Source organism: Agelaius tricolor, unplaced genomic scaffold, assembly GCF_023055355.1.
Source record: "Agelaius tricolor isolate 1412-34295 unplaced genomic scaffold, bAgeTri1.0.p SCAF_13, whole genome shotgun sequence".
Taxonomy (NCBI): Eukaryota; Metazoa; Chordata; class Aves; order Passeriformes; family Icteridae; genus Agelaius; species Agelaius tricolor.
This window is the reverse complement of record NW_027269273.1, coordinates 17,592,114-17,611,623: the sequence shown is the minus strand read 5'-3', so window position 1 is coordinate 17,611,623 and position 19,510 is coordinate 17,592,114. Positions and strand designations below refer to the sequence as shown.

Below are 19,510 nucleotides of genomic sequence, written 5' to 3'. Positions count from 1 at the left end.
TGCTGAGCTAATCCTCTGTCCTTGGCATCTTCTGGAGGAGCAGGAGGGATTGAAAACCAGCAGCCACTGAAGCAAACACCTGAGCACCACCTCTTCTTTCTAACCCAGGACAAGTGTCCTGCAGTAAATGAGCCACTTTCTATTTTGGTGCCTTCCTTTTTTTTTCCAGCAGGGCTGATGACCCTGCCTGCTGCTGATGCTCAGGGTTAAAGCTGTGGGACAGGAATTAGATTCTCCTTTGCTGGTTTTGGGGTTGGAATTTTCCCTGACTAGTCTGCCTGTGGCTGGGAAGTGTTTTTAGAGCCTGAGCCAAAAAGGGCTTAGTTGTCTCAAAGCAAGGCTAGCACAGAGGCTGTACTGGCACTGCTAAATTCTGGCAACTGCCTCACAGCAGCTCTGGTCCCTCTCGCCTTTGCTCCCTGCTTTTGTCAAACTGCAGCCTCCCACTTCAAAGACAGGCACACTCCTGACACAAGACTTTGCTATCCAGAGGGCACAGACAGCTTGTCAGGGGAATAACTTGTCTGTGTAATGATATTTTATTAAAATTGAGAAAGGTCAAAATTGAAGTTTGCTTTTACACCTCCAGCCCCACCCTGCTTATGTGTTTGATAGTTGCTAATCTTGTGATTGCATGGCACTGCTTCAGGAATAGATCCAGTGGTGGGGCAGAGGGCACTGGTTTGGACAGGCATCCTTTCTCTTCTCTTGCAGTCATGGCAGTACACACAGAGCAAGGATGAAAAAAAGATCCTTGCTAGCCTTGTGCTTTACTGGGTGTTTGGCACAGGAGCAGATGGATCACTTGCAAAAGTGCCAAGTACTTGCTGTCACAAAGTGGGGAGCAGAGCTTTGGCAAAGACTGGGCTAATGCACAGGGTGCAGCTGAGGTGTTCCAGAGGGGGATGGCCAGCAGAAATGCTTATGATTTAAATGTTTACATAGTTGAATATTTACAATGTAAGCTTATGAATGTTTGTGAAGGCCTGGGATGAGTATCTCTGGCTGATGCTTTGTATTCAGGACAAAACTGGAAAGCGAGGGCTGGGCACTGCCTAAGGGTCCAACAAGTGCTCTCTGGCCCAGCCATGTCCACTGATGCTGCAGTCCTGGCCACTCTTTATTCCAATTTAAAGCTGGGCTGCTGTTGATGAAGATGGTCTTCCCTCTCATCCTCCTTCTCCCAGTATCAGTGAGCTGTAGGAACTGAATACAAAGAGGGACTGATCTGGTTTTTACTCAGAACCAAAAGGTTTTTTACTTTCCAGTCCTCTGAATGCTCGTGGTAGCACAGACAAGTCCATAGGAACAAGTGATTGGAAATGAAGATGGGATGTAAAGAGACAAACCCAGCTGCCTCTGGGAGAGTAAATGAACAATTCTGCAAGCTGCATACCATCTACAGTTGTTGGTATTTCTGTTGTGCCTGTCTCATCCTGCTTGCTTGTCTGGAGAGTCATGGCTGTAGTTAACCTTCCCTGAGAGACCCTACAGTTTCCATGAGGTTGCAGGAAATTTCATGTATTGACAATCACATATGACTGGAAAGCACTGAGGATGAGTTAACAGTTAATGACAGTGTAAAAGGTAGAGGATATTTGCATATGCATGAAGTATAAGCCTTGTTGAATATCATCTTCTGCTGGATGCCTCAGGGATCAGAGCTCATCTCTGGCCTTCTCTGGGAGGTGAAGGATTAATGATGCCTCCTTCAAAGTGCTGAACATTATATTTCTATGCTGGCTCTTCACATCTGCTGTGGTGTGATACAGTGATGCCATGAAAGGCCTTTAAATGGCAAACAGGTTCCACCTGAGATCCTCCTGATTCCAGAGCCTTTGATTCTGGTCTGGACCTGCAATCTACAAGCAATTATATTTTGTGTGAGTTCCACCATCTTGCCTTTGGAGATGATGGTGTGTTGATTTTAATTCTATTCCCAATCTCCAGTGTACTGATTTCTGTTCATGAGAAGCCTTGTATTTTTTGCAGTGATATCCCCAAAAGTGAAGAGGACTCCGATGAGGAGTTTGGATGTGTTCTGAGCGCTTTCTGACACCAGCCTTCCATTCTTGTAGGCTCACGTGTGCTCCAGGCTTCCTGCAAAGTTTAGGGCATGAAATAACTCCTGTAATTTGGACCCATGGGAAGAGGCTGAACTGGAGAGGACCCTGCATTAATGGTGGAGGAAGCAGGGGTGGCTGCTGTTAGTATGCTGAATTGCACAGCATTTTCATTCATTCCAGCTGTTTAATGGGATTACATGAGGAGTGGCTTCTGCCTGCAGACATTTAGTGCCTATGGAAATCTGCAGCTGTCTGAGTCGGTTATGTGCAAATCCCACACCTCCCCTTGATAGGCAGGAATTTCTGAGTGACGGAAACCATGTGAATCAATTGCATCAGTAATTTTTCATGTGCTTCACCCAATATCAGATTTGAGGGATATTTTCTGTTAACTGTGTCTGTGGTCCCCAACAACTTCCCCAAAGAGGGAGGAGATGCTGCAAGGTGGCCACTAGATGTAGGAGTAGGATAGCTTTGGTGAGTGTGGATCCCCTTCCCTTGAGCACTGTGAGACAGCCCCCAGTGCAAGGCAGTGTGGAGCTGGATCATCTCGTATTCCACTTGGTCTGACTGCCCTTTTTGCCAGTGAAGTGCCAAGGAGTGGACACCCTCCACCCTCAAGAAAGGGAGGGGAGCTCCAGCACATTGGTGCTGGTCTGCAGTGGATGGTCTGTCTAATAGTGGAGCACTGAGGTGGAGATCTGGGACATCTCTATCCTGGATTCTGTAACCATAAAATAATCGCTTCTTCAGGACAGGCTGAGAAGTGTGTCTTTGGATGGCTCTTTGAGGCACCTGTTTGGTGCCTGCTCCAGCAAGCTCTGTCTGAAGAGACAATGTGGGTTTTACTGTGCAAGGCTACTTCCAGCAGGCACAGGCTCTGCACTGCACTTCCCTGGGTGCAAGTACAACGTGTCATTGTTGACCAGGAAAATAGTGGCATCCATTTAATTTCCCCTTTGAAATTTTAATCCTTCTATTAGTTTCCTGTCTGTTTCCAAACAGAGATATTTATTATATGCTTTCTGAGTGGATCTACCTCTTGGAGAGCAGTAACCCTGGGTGAAGGCCTTACTGACAGTCCTCCCATCTACACATCTACAAACCATTAGTTTGATGTGGTCTAGCTGTAACATGGCAATTGACCTCTTGGCAGGCAGCAATAGAGAGGAAAGCCACTGTGTGTACTTTAGAAGTGAAGTGCTAGCTTCTGGTGTCACAGCAACATGTAGAAACATGAAATTATAGCTTACATGCAGCCACAGAGCTTCATTTATGCTTTGAACAGTTCCAACAGTTATAGCCTGGTGCACAATGGAAATGTCTGGATAAGGACTGAGCAAAAATCATGGCTGTTCTATGGGTACGTAACTTTTTCTGGAAGAAGGAGCAGGATACCCTGATAGAGGTTAATGTAACACTGGAACAGATTGCCCAGAGAGGTGGCAGCTGCCCCATCCATGAAAAGCACTCAAGGTCAGGTGGGATGGGGCTCTGAGCAACCAGATCTAGTTCAGAGTGTCCCTGTTCACTGCAGGTGGTTAGAACTGGGTTCTTTCCAACACAAACCCTTCTATGATTCTGTGATTTCCATATGTTGAAGTGTTCATCACAGGTCTTTTCCAAAGCCTACCCACCCTGATCTGTGATGTGTGTTGCTGCAGTGGCATGATCCCAGGAGGAGGCAGTGTTTGGACTGGTCAGCAACATCTGACTGTGCAAGAGGCTGGGGATGCCCAGGCAGACCTGGGAACAAAGGAGCTGTTGCTCCAAGATGAAACTTTTCTCTGTGGATGCCAGACAATCTTCTCATTTATTTGCAAGTGGCATTTGGTCACAGCTCTTTGGCAACATATGGAAAGTGTTTAAATTAGCCATATGAGCCATGCGTGAAACAGATGCATGTTCTTGAGCAGGCTTTCATCGCTGATGTCTGAGCGAGTGAAGGGTGCAGCTGCCTTGCTTGGGAAGTGAGAACATGTCCTCACCCAGATGTACTTAAGTGCTTGAATTAAAACAGAACTAGCATGTTAAAGAATGTATCAATAAAGACCAACTTCCTATGGGTACCTACTGCATAAATAATGTGAATGGAGGTAACCACACTTAACCTTTCACTGCTTTTGTGGCTGCTCATAGCTGGAGCAGGATCAGATGTGTCAGAAGAAGACAAGGTGCATGACTTCCTTGCTAGCATCTTTAACTTGTATCCTGGTCTATCAAACCTACTTTAAAACTCCAAAGTGTGATCAGAGCACAGCTCTACACCTTTCTGAGCAATCTTGGTAAATAGAGTGTAATGTGGTCTCGCTGAAGAAAACAGAAAACTGGCTGCTGTGACTCTTGGGTGTGAATCTTGAGAGCAATTTTGTATGGTGAGAAGTGGCACCCAAAGCTGGTGCTTCTGTAAGGGGAGCTCCAGCAGCCTCTGAAGCTGTGTGGAGCTGTGTACAGAGGGAGGGCTGTGTTGCTGCACAGTCCTAGATGCTCACTGCAGCGTGCATGGCTGTGACCGTAAAAATGCCCTTGCATATTGAGGACTTAGACTTTATGCATGCCAGCTGTGATGGGATAGACCAAGGTGGGAGTCACTGAGAAATCAGTGATTGCTGCTGTAGATGCTTGGGTGACTGAGTTTAGCTGAAGTGGAACAGTGACACTGAAATACAAGAACAGAGCATTTATGGCAGGGATGCTCAGAACAGGGGGAGGGGGCAGTGAACATTCTTGGACATCAGAACCATCTGAAGGAAAGCCATGGCAGGATGCAGACCTCTCCTGTGAGGGCTGTGTGCTGCACAGGCGTGTCTGCACAGTGCAGTATTTATAGAGGGGTGTGCTGCTGCCAGATTTGTCTTGCTTGCCATGCAAAGCAGACTGGAAGAGTGCCTGCCAGAGCAGGCTGGCTCCATCCTCTGCTCTGTGTCCACAGGTGCAATTCCAGAGAGGCATTTGAGCAGGCTGGTGAGCCTTATTAGACACAGAAAGGGATGCAAGAGATCCTGTTTACTCTGTATAAATGATGAGGCAATCACCTTTTTTTTTTCAGGCTTCTTGTAGGGGTTTAAAACGGGCAGGGAATGACCAGAGGGGCATTGGGACGCTTTAGGGGTTCTAGAACCAAGTGTCTCTCTGAACCAAGAGTAGTTTGAGCAGCCCATGCTGTGGGCTGTGTTACACTGAGCTTCCAGCACAGTACCCATCTGGGGCACCACTGTCTCCTGCAGGATTGTCCCATCCTGGGGGAGCCATGTCTTTAATCTATGGCAATAGAGGCAGGTTTCAGTGACCAAGGTGGGTTACTTGGTAAATGTCTGTTTCTGGGCAAGTGGGTGGTACAAGGAGTTTGCTGAGGTGCACAGTGTGATGTGAGTGCCCCTTCTCAGACACTGGAGGGCTGAGCCCTTTCCTGGGCTTGTGGACACCAGCAGCCACCTGATGAGCAGGAGCAGCCCTTGTGTGGAGGGGATTCCCATGTCTGTAGCACCAAAGGTTTCAAATGTAAAACCAATGCATCTTCAAAATGAGCAGGTGAATCAAGCAGCTGTTTGTGAGGACAAACACTGATACTTTGACTGATGGATGAACCTGGGTGGAGCACCTGTGATGTGTTTTGACCTCTCATTTGTTTTTATTCATGTGGTTCTTTGTTTTTGCTGGTGGTGGGACTCTCTGGGAAGCATCCTTGTCCCAGGTGTTACTCTAGGAATGTTTTGTGTATTACAGGGGGTGCAACGCTTCATTTTGCAAGGTTATTTCTATCCTCTAAATATTTGTGGTGAGGCTAGTCCAGGATGGTGACAGCAAGAAAGGGCTGTGTTCCCTGCCAGGGTGAGTGATTTCCACTCCTCCTGCTGAGAGTGCCACTGTAATTTTTTCACGTGTAGTGTCTCCTTCCAGGCAGTATTTGCAAAGTTTGATTTTTATAGAGAAGAGTGAAGAAAGGGTCTTTGGTTGTTTGTTTAGGGTTTTTTTTGTCTGTTTTATTGGAGGGGAAATACATTTTTTCCCCCTAATTAACACAACATAAAAGCAATGTTTAAGACTTCATCATAGCTCAGCATGTGCCTGGGACAGTGCTGATGCTTACTTGGGACAGTTCTCTCTAAAACTGGAATTGCCTAGTGCTTTGCTGGGCTGTGCTCACCCCTTTCCTCTGGTATCACCTCTTGCTTTTTGCTAGTGCTGTGACTTTGCAGCTTGTGAGGGCCCCAGTCCTGTGGTTTCTGAGACCTTTGTTCCCTGGAGTGAGCTGTGGTCCTTTCTGGTTTGCAGAGTAGAAATGTGGCATTTGCCTGGTTTCTGAGATCTCATGCCAGGATGACTTTTTCTTGTCTTTTTTGCTGGGGCACCTGTGCCTGGCTTAAGGCACGAACTCCTCTGTAATGTGGGCTGCCTTTGATTACTTCCCATGCCCCCACCATGCTGTCAGTGCTGCAGCCACTCTGGCTTCTAATCTCATTCTGATCTCTTCATTGTGGTGTTTTTGGCAACCCAAATTCCCCACCCAGGCCTGAGAATTTAACATCAGCACATTTGCATGACTGATCGGATTTGTCTCGCTTCTGTGACGACATTGTTTCTATGGAAAATTAATGGATTCTCACGTTGTATTTTTAATGGCTGAAACCACCTCCCTGCCCACCCTCCCATCTCTGAGCTTTCAGAAGGAAAGTCTGTAAACAGCTCAAATTAGCTATCCTCCATAAATAGCTCCCATTTCTTTCCTGCCTGCTGTCCGTTTCTTTTTTCTCTTCCAACCGTGCTGCAGCACTCCTCTCCTGGTGTTGGTGGAAAAAGAACAATGAGTAAAATGTGCCTATGTTTGCTTTCCTTGTCTGGCCCTTGAATAGATGTGATCTATCATGAACTGCCTCCTTTCATCCAGGACCATGTGGTTTTAAACTGTCAGCCTGCCTTAAAGTTTGCTCCAATCAGGCCTGCTTTGCCACCTTCCTTTTTTGAGGATGCAGCTCAGTTCATAGCTCCTCTTCTGTTCATTTTTGCCATGAGCCAATTTCTTCCATGGCTGGACAGACAACAGGGAATTTTCTGCCTGTTTGGGGTCACCTATTCCCCTATTGCAGTGTTTGGGGTGAGAACAGTGAGGTTTTGACACCTGTGTGTGTCTGGCCACCTGAAGGAAAAACATCCCTCCCCAAATGATGCAATTTGAAATGAAATGTGCTTGGGGTGGGGGTGAGGGGGACAGTAATTAACCACTGAACCATTCTAAATGAAATTAGAAGAGTTTTAGTCTCAAATTTTTATTCTGTCATCTCTAAAGTTATGTTTCTTGTCTGAATTTTGAAGAATAAATCCAGGGCAAGTCCCATGATATGGAATTATCTGAGGAAAAGGTCTGACCTGGATGTCTCCTCCCAGCAGACTGGAACTGGTGGCCATAAGGCTCAGAAAATCTTGTGGGACAGCTGCTAAGGGACATGGAATATTTTAGGTCAAGATCTCCAAGGTCATGGTACCAAAACCAGTAGTGATGGAAAAGAGCCTGAATTCCTGAGACAGAAACTCCTGGCAGCCAGTCTCCATGCCTGTCCTTGAGGTGTGCTGGGGTAAGAAGGTGATCCCTAACTGCTCTCATCCTTAAGTGGCTGACTGGTGACAGTCAGGGCCTGGGTCCCTACAAGGCAAAGGAGAAGTCCCATAGAAGAGTTAGTTCCATTGCTGCACAGCTGGGCTGCACGTGGTTTGCCTTGCACCGGGGTGTGCTTGTTGTTACAGATCCTGATTGCAGCCCCACGAGCCCAAGGTGGGATTATTAGGGACCAAGTCAAGTTATTGGGGACCTCAGCTGAGCTTTTTTCCTCCCTTCTGGTTTTAGGTCCAGGTACCTGCAGTACCAAAGCAGCCTGGTAACTCACCTAGGAGGTTGTGTTTGCCAGCAGAACAGGCTTTCCATTAGTGCTGGGGTAATTGAGATGCACAGCTACAAATGGCAGGCAGGAAACCACAGGGACCTGATGTGTTAGTTACTTAGGACAAAAACATTGTCAGATTTTTAGGCAAAAATGATGAAGATATGGAAATTAGGTGGTTGCTTTGAATTTTTGTGGCGTGGGGGAAAAGGGAGCAAGAGAGAATCTTCTCTGTGCTGGCAGAGGCTGTGCTGAAGTAATGGGCTGTGCCGAGTGTTACTTTTCTGGATGCTATTGTTGCTTGGGGCTTTGGATTATATTAGCATGGAAAAAAATGCCTCCAAGGGAAGGGGCACAAATCACAGCTTGGCCAATAGGGAGGGAAAGAGGACTATAAAACAGAAAATCAATTTAATACTCAGTGGGTGTTTGCAGCGTGCTCACCCTTCCTTCAAATTGCCAAAGGAAAGATTAATTAAAGTTATATTGAGCAGCAAAAATGATGAAGGGGGTGAGATGGGGCTTGTGTCGTTCAACTTTCTCCATAATTAATTGACAAAAGCATTCTTGGATTTCATTACCCAGAACCTTGCCATTTCCTGCTCTTAAAGGGCAGCTGAAGCAATGCTGGATTTCCAAGGCAGCATTGCTGCCTTGCAGGTTGAGCTAAGAAGGGTCACTCCCTAGGCACCTGGAGAAAGGGCTTCTTCTGTCAAGTAGTGCCCCTGTGTTATTTATGGGTCTTATCATTTAGGATCAGACCACAAAATCCTTTAATCTGGTTTTGGTTTTGTTTCCTGGTTCCCCTTTCTGTATGCCCTGTGGGGTGCAGGCCTTGGCAGGGGTGGAGACAGCTGGTTCTTGGGTCTCTTGTCTCTGTCTGCTGCCTTCATTTAACCAACATAACTTTGAGCAGGGTGTGACAAAAGCTGTTGGAGAATCATGGCTGTGGTGGAATGGACAGAATCCAGGAAGGATACCTGTGTCCATCAGGGAGCAGGAGGGGGCCAGACTTGCCTGGTCATTAAAACCAAGTGAGTTGCTGAGCTTGGTTTCGCTTGAAAGGGAGTGAGGTCTCCAAGTGAATTTACCTGATTAGGGGTGGCTTTGAGGCTGTTTGTCTGTCTGTGTTGGGGCAGAGCTCAAACTGCATGTGTTCATGAGTCCATGACAGCTTCTCCCTAAAGGCTGTTTCCTGCCTACACAAAAAATGTGGCCAAGAGGCACTCTGCAGAGGGTGTACAGCTTTCAGGGAGAAAAATTCAGAGATGCACAGCCAGATCCCTATCTCATGTCAGCATTGCCATGGAACTTGCACCATCACCTGGAGCAGAAAACAGTGTTATGAAACTCCCACAGCTTAATTTACTTCCTATGGAAGCATGAGGGGCTAAGCCAGGTGCCTGGGTTTGCCCCCTCATTAGAGGGGAGCAGATCCTAAAGCTGTGAGGTGCTCTGAGTGCTGGCACAGCCGCCCATCCTGGGCAGGCTCTCTTCTGAAGATGCAGGTGTTTAACCATTTCAGGGCCCATAGAGGGAGCTGCTTTGCTGCTTTGTGGCATGGATTTCCAGCTGCTTTGTGGCATGGATTTCCAGCTGCTTGTGGCATGGATTTCCAGCTGCCCGGCATGGCTTTCCAGCTCTGTGTGCTCACACATGCCCTCCTGCACTGCTCATTTTACAGGGAATGGGTTCTTAGATTACTGGATTGGTGTGACAAGATCATGCTGAAGTGGAAAAGATGAAGACCTTGAGTGAGGAAGTCACCAGCAGCAGGAGAGATGTGAATTTTAAAATGAAAACGCCTTTCTCCTAACCTGATTCTGGCAAGCTCTATTCCTTGGTTCTTGGTTAAAATAACATGGTATTCAGTCCAGGAACAGCAAAGCTGGGCATTGTGTAGGCTCACATGTATGTTTGCAGTTTTGAACAAACTCAAGCCCAAAGTATTTTATTATTCCTGCACTGTCACCCTCCAGGAAAGGAAATCCATTGAATATGAATCAAGATTTCTGGCAGATCACTTCCCAAGAGAGGGTGCTTTGGGAGCACTACACATGATAATTTAGCAGTTTAGGTTTCTGCAGAAATGTGAATAGGGGTTTGGACTCTGATTCCCAGGAAATTTTGATGTTTTTGAAATACTTGTTGCCATTTAGAAGCAGACCAGGTTCATAGGCATTCCTACACAAACTGAGAGCAATTTCTGAAACAAAATGTGCTCCCTGGACAGGTGAACTTCCCAGTGAAGACAGAATCGCCCAGTCCCTATTGCCAGGAAGCCCCACTGATGCCAGACACCAGCTCTGACTCCAGACAGCCTTGCTGAGAGGAGCTGTTACCACCAGAGCCTCCATGGCAGCTCATCCCCAAAGCTGGCCAGTGGGAGACTTCTGCTCCTTCTTACTGGGGAGAAACAAATTGATCTGGATGAAAACACAATGGCTGAATGTGGCAGTATTAATGCTCTTTGCTAACTAGCTGCTTGTTTCCCGTCTTCCTTTGTTTTGAGTGTTTGATGCTCGTGATCTGGCTCTATTTCCAGATTGCTGGTCTGGGATTTTTTCTCTCTCCTCTTTCACTGGTTTCTGCCTTTGAGGCTTTGCTTTTCCCTCTGACCCAGCTGTTACTTTACCCTGAGGAATGCATTGAGTTTTTTCTCTAAGGTATAAATCTTAGCATAGTTCAGAATATTGTTCTGCTGGTTCCTGTGCCAGCAGGAGGTTCAGCAACAGACCTGTCTGCCTGTGAGAAAAGAAATATGGAGGTGCTGGGAACCTGCTTTGATCTGTTGATTTATTTTCTTATTGTTAGACTGCACAGTGTAAGCCCAAACAAGAGCCTGGCCAGCCCTGAAAATGAAATCTCCCACCACCCAACCTGTTAGGTTGGGAAGCATTCTGCCAATACTCAAAAACAACTTGGCATAGTTTTGCCAGTGCCTGAGGAGCTCCTGTTTGCCAGGAGGTGGGATGTGTTACCATGCCCACATATGGCCAGCACCCCTTGCCAGATGCTCCTGTGGCTCAGGTGGGAGGGACATTGGTTTTCTCTTCTATTTGGATGTGGTATGGTCAGCTCTAGAGCAGAAGGGGCTAATTGGTGCCCCAGGACCTTCCCATAAGGTGCATGATGGACAGCAGAGATGTGGGTGGGGACAGAGATGGTGCCGTAGAAATGCAGGTGTGACTGATCTCCTGGTGGGTTCAGAGCACATCCTGGCTTTGCACTGAGGCCCAAACAGAGGGTGTGGCTGGCTCATCACTGGGGTGACACAGCTGGGTCTGTGCCAGGCAGGCTCTGTCAGCTGCCTGCCTGTGATGCTCACAGAATTGGAGATGTCAAGGTTAATTGTGCAGGCACTTCTTCCTTGTATATTTTGTACTGGCACAAGTCATGAGGTACCTGTGCTTGGGAACCCAGCTATTATCTACACACAGGGGCTGGGAATGCTCATGAAAACTGAGTTTGAGTTGTGAGTATTGATGAAACAAATCTGAGGCACCTACTTGGTGCTCTTTGTTTAACCTGCCCATTCCTGCATTACCCTGTGGGACACCTGCTCAAAAAGAGCAGCAAAACTGTGCTAGAAGGACTGAAAGGAAATCTGTCAGTGTGAGCTGTGCCAGTTAGCTGCAAATGCAGAGAAGATCCTTGAGCTGGTGACACAGCTTGGTGTGACCCCATAGCAAGAGGGCCCCTTTGACTAAGACATGGTCTTCAATCAAAGTTCAGATCCCGTTCAGCACTTAAAACCTGGCATTTTTTAATAAAAGCTTCAGATGGTGAGTCTGTATTTGAGGTGGATGGAGGGTGATTTCCTGGCAGGCAGGATATCCGTGTTTCCAAAGTCTCCCTTTCTGTCACTCTGTCACAGCTGGTTCTGGCCAGTGCTAGAGGGAAGATTGCAGTGCTCTTCCATAGTGTGCAGAGGGGCACTGCTCTGCTGATTCCTGTCACCAGGATAAACCTGTACTGGTGCTGGAATGGGGGCTTCCTGGCAAGAGTTTGTGACAGGCAAATGGATGAAAGGTCTGCTCCAACTTGGTGGCTGAAGATCAGTTCAAACACAGACACTGGGTAATGTTTTTCAAGTATGGAGTCATATTTTTCTTCTGGCAGCTCAAGTGGCTTGTGTTCTTGTAGAAGCTTGTAGCTAACTGTGGTGAGGGTGAAGGATACCCATCCCCAGGAATTTGTCTTGAAGTGTTATAGATAAGCCTGGTTTTAACAAATTGCAACAGTACATTTTGGGTTGAGATGTATTTTTAGGAACAATATTATTTTGGTTTCTGTCTGAATACCATAAGCTTCTTTTGGTGATTTATTCTTTTCCTTATGTGTCTTTGAAGGAGAGAAAAAAACATAGAAAATATGAGGTTATTATTAAAAAGCCTGGATGAAACACACGTTTCATGGAAAATGAAAGTTTTAAACTGTTGTGAACATTTCTGAATTGAGTTCTCATGAGAGACAGCACAATTATTTTTCTCCCCTGAAATAAGATTGTGCTACTCAGAACCAGGGAAAGGAGAAAATGCAAGTGGGAATAGGAGAAGGGTGATGTTAAGGGGGAAAATGCAAGTTGGAGGTGAGTCACAGGGGAGAGTGGTGAACTTTTTAGAAAGAAGACACCTTGTGCTGTCACATTGCTGGGGACTCCCCAAAATGTTACTGTGGAAAATGAGGACTGTGAAGACATTGATGGCTTTGGGCTCTGGCTGTGGGGGAGGCAGCTGGAAAAACTGTTGAGCCTGTCCTCTGCCAGGGGAAGGGTTCTCCTTCCCAGTGCCACCTGCCGTGCCTCCCTGGTGCCATGGCACCCTGTGCTCAGCATGCATTCAGATGTCAGCATGTGGACTGTTTTCCTGTGGGAGAAATGTGCTGAGAATGCAGACAGCTTGCCAGGCTGCTTTTTTCATTTTGGTGCTGAATTTGTTTGTTTAGTACAGTCATCCTTCCCTTTTGCCCAGGAAAGAACAGCTCTCTGGTTGCACGTGCTGGGCGTGGTGAGGTTCAGCATTCAGGTGGTTGGTGCAGGTTCCCAGTCCAGTAGAGGAGCAAAGTCTCTCACGTTGGCTCCATCAAGCTCAGTAAGAGCTGCTCGGTTCTTACTATCCAGAGGGATTCGTGCATTTTCTCAAAGAAAAGCTGGCATGCTCTTGCACTGTGTGTTAAGAGTTTGCACCTGGGTGTACGCTGCAGAGCTCTGCCAAGAGAAACTCTGCTTTCCAAGCTTGTTAGCCTGCTGTTTGGAGATTTATATTTTTTGCTTGTTTCTTTCTTTTTTTTTTTTTTAATTGGAAATCCTCCCACATTAAATTAAAATGGAGAACTCAGTAAAAGAATCCAGAAGGGATGGTTTCAGATGCTTCATTTGCCAGCATTCTCTGAACTTGTGACCCTTTAAAATAAAGTGCTTGGGCTTTCCTGTGGGACAGCTCCCTCTGGGTGCAGGCAGGCTTTCAGGCTTGCAGCCTTTGGGAAGGGGCCTTTAATGGCACAGGAGAAGTTGCAGTGTAGTGTTCTCAGCTGGGACTTCCAGCAAGGAAAATTGTTCAGCTGGTTGGGGACTGGGATAAATCATGGCTCCCCTGGAGCACACTGGGACTGCAGAGAGCTGGAAATAAATGCTGGGGAAATTCTGCTTTTGTAGTGGGCTATCTTTCAGGATGATCTATTACTATGTAAGAGAAAGAGATCCCTTTGCTAGAACTGGGAGTAAACTGCTGCCTTCCATTGGGAAGGGAAACATAACAATTCTGTAGGTGTAAATCCATGCTGCAGGCTTGCTCTGAGAGCTGTGTTCTGGCATGGGCTGCCTTAGCCTGAGAAACAGACTGTGTGGTACTAGGGAAAGAGCCACTGAGAGCCCAGGGTGGTGGCCATGAGTTGGGACAGTGGGTGTGACAAGAGGGTGGGGAATGCTGGTGGCAGATGGCCAGTACAGCAGTGACTTCCCAAATGTGGCTGGGGAGGTGATGGGATCCCATTTGCATCTCTGCATCTTCACTGCCACATTGTTCTGGGCAAGTAATTTCTGTGGATGGATAAAATGTCTTCTCTTCAAATTGCAGTCACAGGAACCTATGTCACTGCTTTCTTCCACTTTCATCCCAGTCAGCTTGGGATGTTTGGCTGTACTGGTAGACTTGTTACCTGGGGGGGATCTGCCAGTGTTTTGTGTTCTCTGTTCTGAGTCATGGCTTGGATTGCCCAGAAGTTGGGGAGAGCCTGAGTTCTGTGTTTGTGTAGCAAATGAAGGGTCTACCCTAGTTATTGATGATGTTAGTCTGTTATAGATTTGTCTGCATTAACTATGTCCTCTTCTGGACCTGGGTTTTGGTAACAATTTTAAGGAGACCCAGTCAAAAAGCTGGAACCAGTCTCTCTTGAGGCTGCCACAGCCAGGTAGACAGGGGAGACAGCTTTGTCCCAGGGAAAGGGAGAAGCAGTGGAGTCCCCCTCTGCTCATGCTAGGGCTCTGCTGCTTGTAGCAGGCAGCAGCAAGCAAAGATTTCTTTCCATGCCCACATCCCAGACCAGTGACATTGGCAAACACTATTGTACTGACTGAGGTGCAGAATAGAGGAATGAGGTCCTGCATCAGAACCAGTACCATGTTGTGTCAGAGAAAACTCTGAGTTAACCCTTCTTAATTCAATTGCCATAGATCTGATTGCAAGTTTCTGATATTCGGGCAAAGGTCCATGTTCCATTTGGTCTTGGCAGTAAAAGTGAAATGATTGGTAAAGCACATTGGTTTTTCAGGTCTAACATGCTTTGATCAGTTATGTTCCTAGTGTAGCAATGGGATGGTTTTTCCCCTCAAGTAATGTAAATGTTGACTTAACAAGAGAAGTAAAAAGAAATTTCATCAAATCTGGCCATTGTTGCAGACAGTGCCTTGGTATTGTTCCTCGTCTGTCTGAGTTCTCTTCAACTGTATCATTGATTAATTTGCTCTGTTTTTTTCTAAGTTTTCATCAGCCTGTACAGGCTTCTTGTATGAGTTTTAAGAGCTCTGTTTGTAATGTTTATATCTGAAAGATCTGCTAGGCTTGGTCAACAGCCTCATTGCCTGTGTTTATTTTGTTCAAATTCTCAAAATGGTACCTATTGGTACTGTGCAGCATCAACTCAGCCAGGATACTCCAGGGATATAATTTTTTCTACTCAAATGATTTCTAGTCTGTTTCTCTGAGCTGTGAATGTCAAGTGATCCGTTTGTTTACCTTATTTTCCTGCCTTCTGACTGAAATGCAAAGACTTTTACAAAACTGAAAACTCTGCAAACTTAAATCTAGGGAACTTATCCACAAGGGGACAAATAACTGGTGTTTCTCTAGCTAAGTGGAAATGGTAGGCTGGCTCTCAGGTTGGACTGGGACCAGTGCAGTGTGTCTGGCTGTGTGAGATCCTGAAGCCTGTAGCCTTTAGATATCCACTGCTAAGCTTGAGTGCTTCACTGCTGTTCTCCAGTCTTACACACATTGTTCACCTGGGGATGGTGCAGTGCAGAGTCTCAGTGAGGATCTGAGCTGTGACTTACCTGGCTCCTTCACAGGAAATAGGACAATGCTGGTGGTTGCCTCCTGCAGGCTTTAATGAGGAGTGAACACCACCTCGTTGAGAGTCACACCTGTGTGAGTGAGTGGCACAAGGGATCCCAGGTAATAATCTCATTTTGGTGGATCTGTGCTGGGACTTAATGTAAGTGCTGTCACTTGGCCTCCACTGATGTCCATCCACTGTTGGTACTTCTAGAACTGCAGCAACCTTTGACCTTTTTCTGGTCCATGAAGTCATTGCCTTTTATGTGTGGTACAAGCCAGCTGGGAACTGTACCTTTCTTCCAAAATAAAAACCGAACTAATTGCACTTTGTTTCTCTCCAGCTGCCTTTTGGGGAGATATCGCTTTAGATGAAGATGATCTGAAGTTGTTTCAAATAGACAGAACTGCTGACTTAACAAAGCACTCAGATGGCAACGCAAGACACACTTCAGGTAAGGGCAGCCCTGGGGTGGGGATGCCTTCTTTCACCTGCTTTTGTCCTTAGGGAAGGAGCACTTCCATTTCCCTCCTGCTGCTGTTCCCACAGCCAGGGTGGTGTGTGCAGAGCTCAGCTGTGACACTGAGGGTGGGATCCAGCTCTGAACTTTGTTAAATAAAAATCAAGTCACAGTTTGATGTAGCCAAATCCTATCTTGTCTGAGGGATATTTTCAGATTTATAGCACTGGTCTCTTTCTATGAGGAAATACCTTTTTGCTAATTTGGAAGGAGATGTGTTTGAAGTTGGGCCACTCCGTTTGTCAGGAGTTCTGACTCTTACTGTGCTCCTTTTTCTTTTGCTGTATGATCTTAATGGAATAACTCATTTTTTCAGCTGTCTGCCTAGTAAAACTCATTGCAGTTGTGCATCCAGACTGCCCTAGAAGTGATATTCTAATCAAAATACGTTAGTAATGGTGTTGATTTTATGTAAAGTGTGTGCTCAGTTTATCCCCCTGTGTAACTCTAATGTGTGCTCGGTCTCATGCCAGACCAAAGGTGTTTCTTGACTCAGGACTCTGACTAGACTCCAGCTCTAACAGTCTCTGAAACACTGCATCTGATTCAGAGGGCTCCCCCACAGCATTTTTCTCTCTAGTTCACTTTATGCTGCAAGAGAGAAGTTGCTGGAAGTCTGAGCTCTGAGAGGTACCAGAGGGACTGGAGACAAAGAAGGTCAGAACAAATTTCCGCTTTTCTTCGCTGTTCTGCCTCTAGGTTAGCAAGTAGAGTGAGAGGCTGAGTAGAGGTGAAAATCACTGAAACTGTATGTTCACCTGATCCCTGTGCAACTCAGCTCATCCATCATTTGAAAGCACTGGTAGCTGGTTCTCTTTCCTTGTAACTGCCTAGCTGTGGCTTCAGAGCATCTAAGTACCATGTAGGTGTGGTTCTGGGGATGAGTGGTCCACCTTCCTATTGGATGAGTGTGAATGATGACACATCCAACACAGGCATATTTATTTGTCAATGTAACTGAAATTTTGGGTAGAGAAGGGCTGTCCAGTTCTTCAGATTATGGGTAGCTCCCTGGAAATGCCATTGTCCTGCATTGCTGTGTCACTTAGCCCATCATGTTTTTGGCTGTCACACATTCTTAGGTGGTAGGTTATTAGGAGCAGAAGATATATCAGAAAATGAGGACTAGGTGGGACAGGCAGCATTAATCTCTTTCACATCTTTGTTGATTCCTGAAGTTAGATGAGGACGTTACTGGGAAAGCAAAGTCAGATGTGTTTGAATGTATCCGTTTTCTCTGGTAACTTTTTTAGTTGTCATGTCTAGCACATTTCTTTCACTTGGCACTGGTGCCAGACCTGTGCCATCTGGAAAATGAACTGGGTTTTATAACTCGCATCTGTATCATTTAATGCTGGCACAGGTCTCTTACAGCCACGGCTTGTGTGGTGTGTTTGGACCAGTCTCTGCACTTTTTACTGATGCATCACACAATGCTTTGCCTTGAGTGAACAGAGATGTCATCTCACTCACTTTCCCTTGTCCTCATCTCTAGCAGGTTTCATTTGTACCCCTGGGAGTGCAGCTGACAAATGGGCGGCCCCTGGCACTGTGATGCTTTCTGCAGCGCACACACAGAGGGATCTCTGTGGTCACCTGCCCTGTGAGGGGCTCTTGGTGTGGGCAGGAAGGGTTGATTTTTCTCTTGTGAGGCTTGTTTGACACTCTTGTGAATTGTAAGAGGGTGGCCTACTTCAGCATGGTGGGGGATTGGGCTCCATTCTTCCCTGGGAGAAAATCCTACTCCCTGCTTTATTTCCAGTGGAAGAATGCAACCTCTGTACAGAAACAGCCTAAGACCCTTTATGAATGGAAGCCCTTGAATGATAACATTTCAGAGTTGCCTAAAGCTGTTAATCGGATTAGTGGTATAGTGGAGGAAGTCCTTGGTACCTATATACAGACACCCAGGCTCTTCCTGCAGGGAGCTGCCCTTCTGACCATGCCGTTAGTCATCCAGGCATTCTTCTGGCCCAGTGTTGTTCCCTTGTTCCCAGAAAATGCTGTTCAGCTGGAAGGAGAATGGAAAATTGTGCAGTTCGTCACTGCTGGGCTGTTTGTAGGTGTGCATCCTGATAGCTGGTGTGGAGCATCTGCAGTTGTCAGGCTCTGCAGGAGGATTGAGGTTCCCATGTATTTAGGAGTGATTGGGACATGAGGTCCTCTGGATCCAGCATTGCACTGTTTGAGGGAAAGCTTTGCCTTGGCTGGTAAAGACAGAGACTGTCAGATGTTTCAAGTTTTCCCCTTCTTCACCCTCTCCCAGTCATTGTCTAGAAAATAGCTAGGTACTTCTCTGGGTCCTTGAGAGAGAGGGGCAGGGAATCAGAGAACTCTTTGGATTTTGCCATGAATCTCTGTCCTGAGCTTAATCTCACAGTGTGAGTGTGCTTCAGGCATGTTTTCTCCAATTATTTCCTGCTTGCAGAAATGCCATGGTAATTTTTCAGAAACGAAATATTTGTGATCCTGCTTGAGAGGGGAATGCTGTGAAGTTCAGTGTTTCCAAGCATTTTCTCAGTAAATATTGGAGTTAGTGTTTTATTCCTAGTATCTGAAAGCAATGGACCAAATAGCATTGTCTCCTTGGTAAAGTCACAGAGCAGGACCGTGGTTCCTTCCATCTGAGGAATGCTGATTCAGAGCTCTCTGGTAATCCCCTCAAAAACTGCTCATGTGGATTTTAGAGGTGGCTGTCTCCTTGGTGCCTTACTTCAGTGCTCCAGCAATGATGTTCATCTTTGGCTTTGTCTGGATTTCTCTGTGCAGTGTACCCAGATTCTTTTGTGTTAGTGGTCACATTGGGAATTGACGTTACACAGAGAATTGCATCATTTGTGTTATGTACTTAAAGTCTTCTGGAGTGCAGTGTATGACCTGATAGTCCTTATTCATGTGAGCAGTCTCATTTGCTCCAAAGGAGCTTCCTTCCTAAAAATTTATCAGGAAGAGTACAGCTCAAGCATCTGAAAACTGCAGTAGGTTTTCAATAGCATCTTGTGTGCAAACATCTGAATTTGGTTACATTGTACAAGTGGAGTTTCCTTCAGGTCCCGTTGAGGGAAAGGCAGGCATGCTGGTGGTCTGTGGCCGAGTGGAACCCATTTAATCCAAGCAGTTGTTAGAGTCTGCATGTTGATCTGCAGTGACTTGGGTACAGCTCTGAGCTGTGTGAGGCTATTTGCATGCAGTGCAGATTAACTGTGAGTGGATGCCAGGAGATGTGCTCTACCAGGAGCTACCAACTAGTTAATTTCTTTCTAGACCCTTCCATGACATCCCTGAAGGTTTTTCCCAAAGTGCTGTCCTCCAACCCAGTTTTAATTGTGATCATTACATGACTTCTGGGCTCATTTCCACAGGTCTCTCACCTCAGCTCTGTTTTACCTGAAACCTAGTTTTATTCTAATCAGTCACCTGGCAAAAGAGCTGTTTAAAGTTGAACATTTGACCTTTCTTTGAGTTAAGATTTTTCTAATTTTCCAGATTTTTTT

General features: G+C 46.3%; 1 protein-coding gene across 1 annotated transcript in view; it reads left to right on the top strand.

The window, feature by feature from the left end:
- Positions 1 to 19,510, top strand: part of TLL2 (tolloid like 2) — an 85,454-nt gene that overhangs the window by 15,436 nt on the left and 50,508 nt on the right. The window contains exon 2 of the mRNA XM_071438988.1: positions 15,840 to 15,950. Coding sequence (XP_071295089.1) covers positions 15,840 to 15,950 — 111 coding nt within the window. The remainder of the gene's footprint in view (positions 1 to 15,839; positions 15,951 to 19,510) is intronic.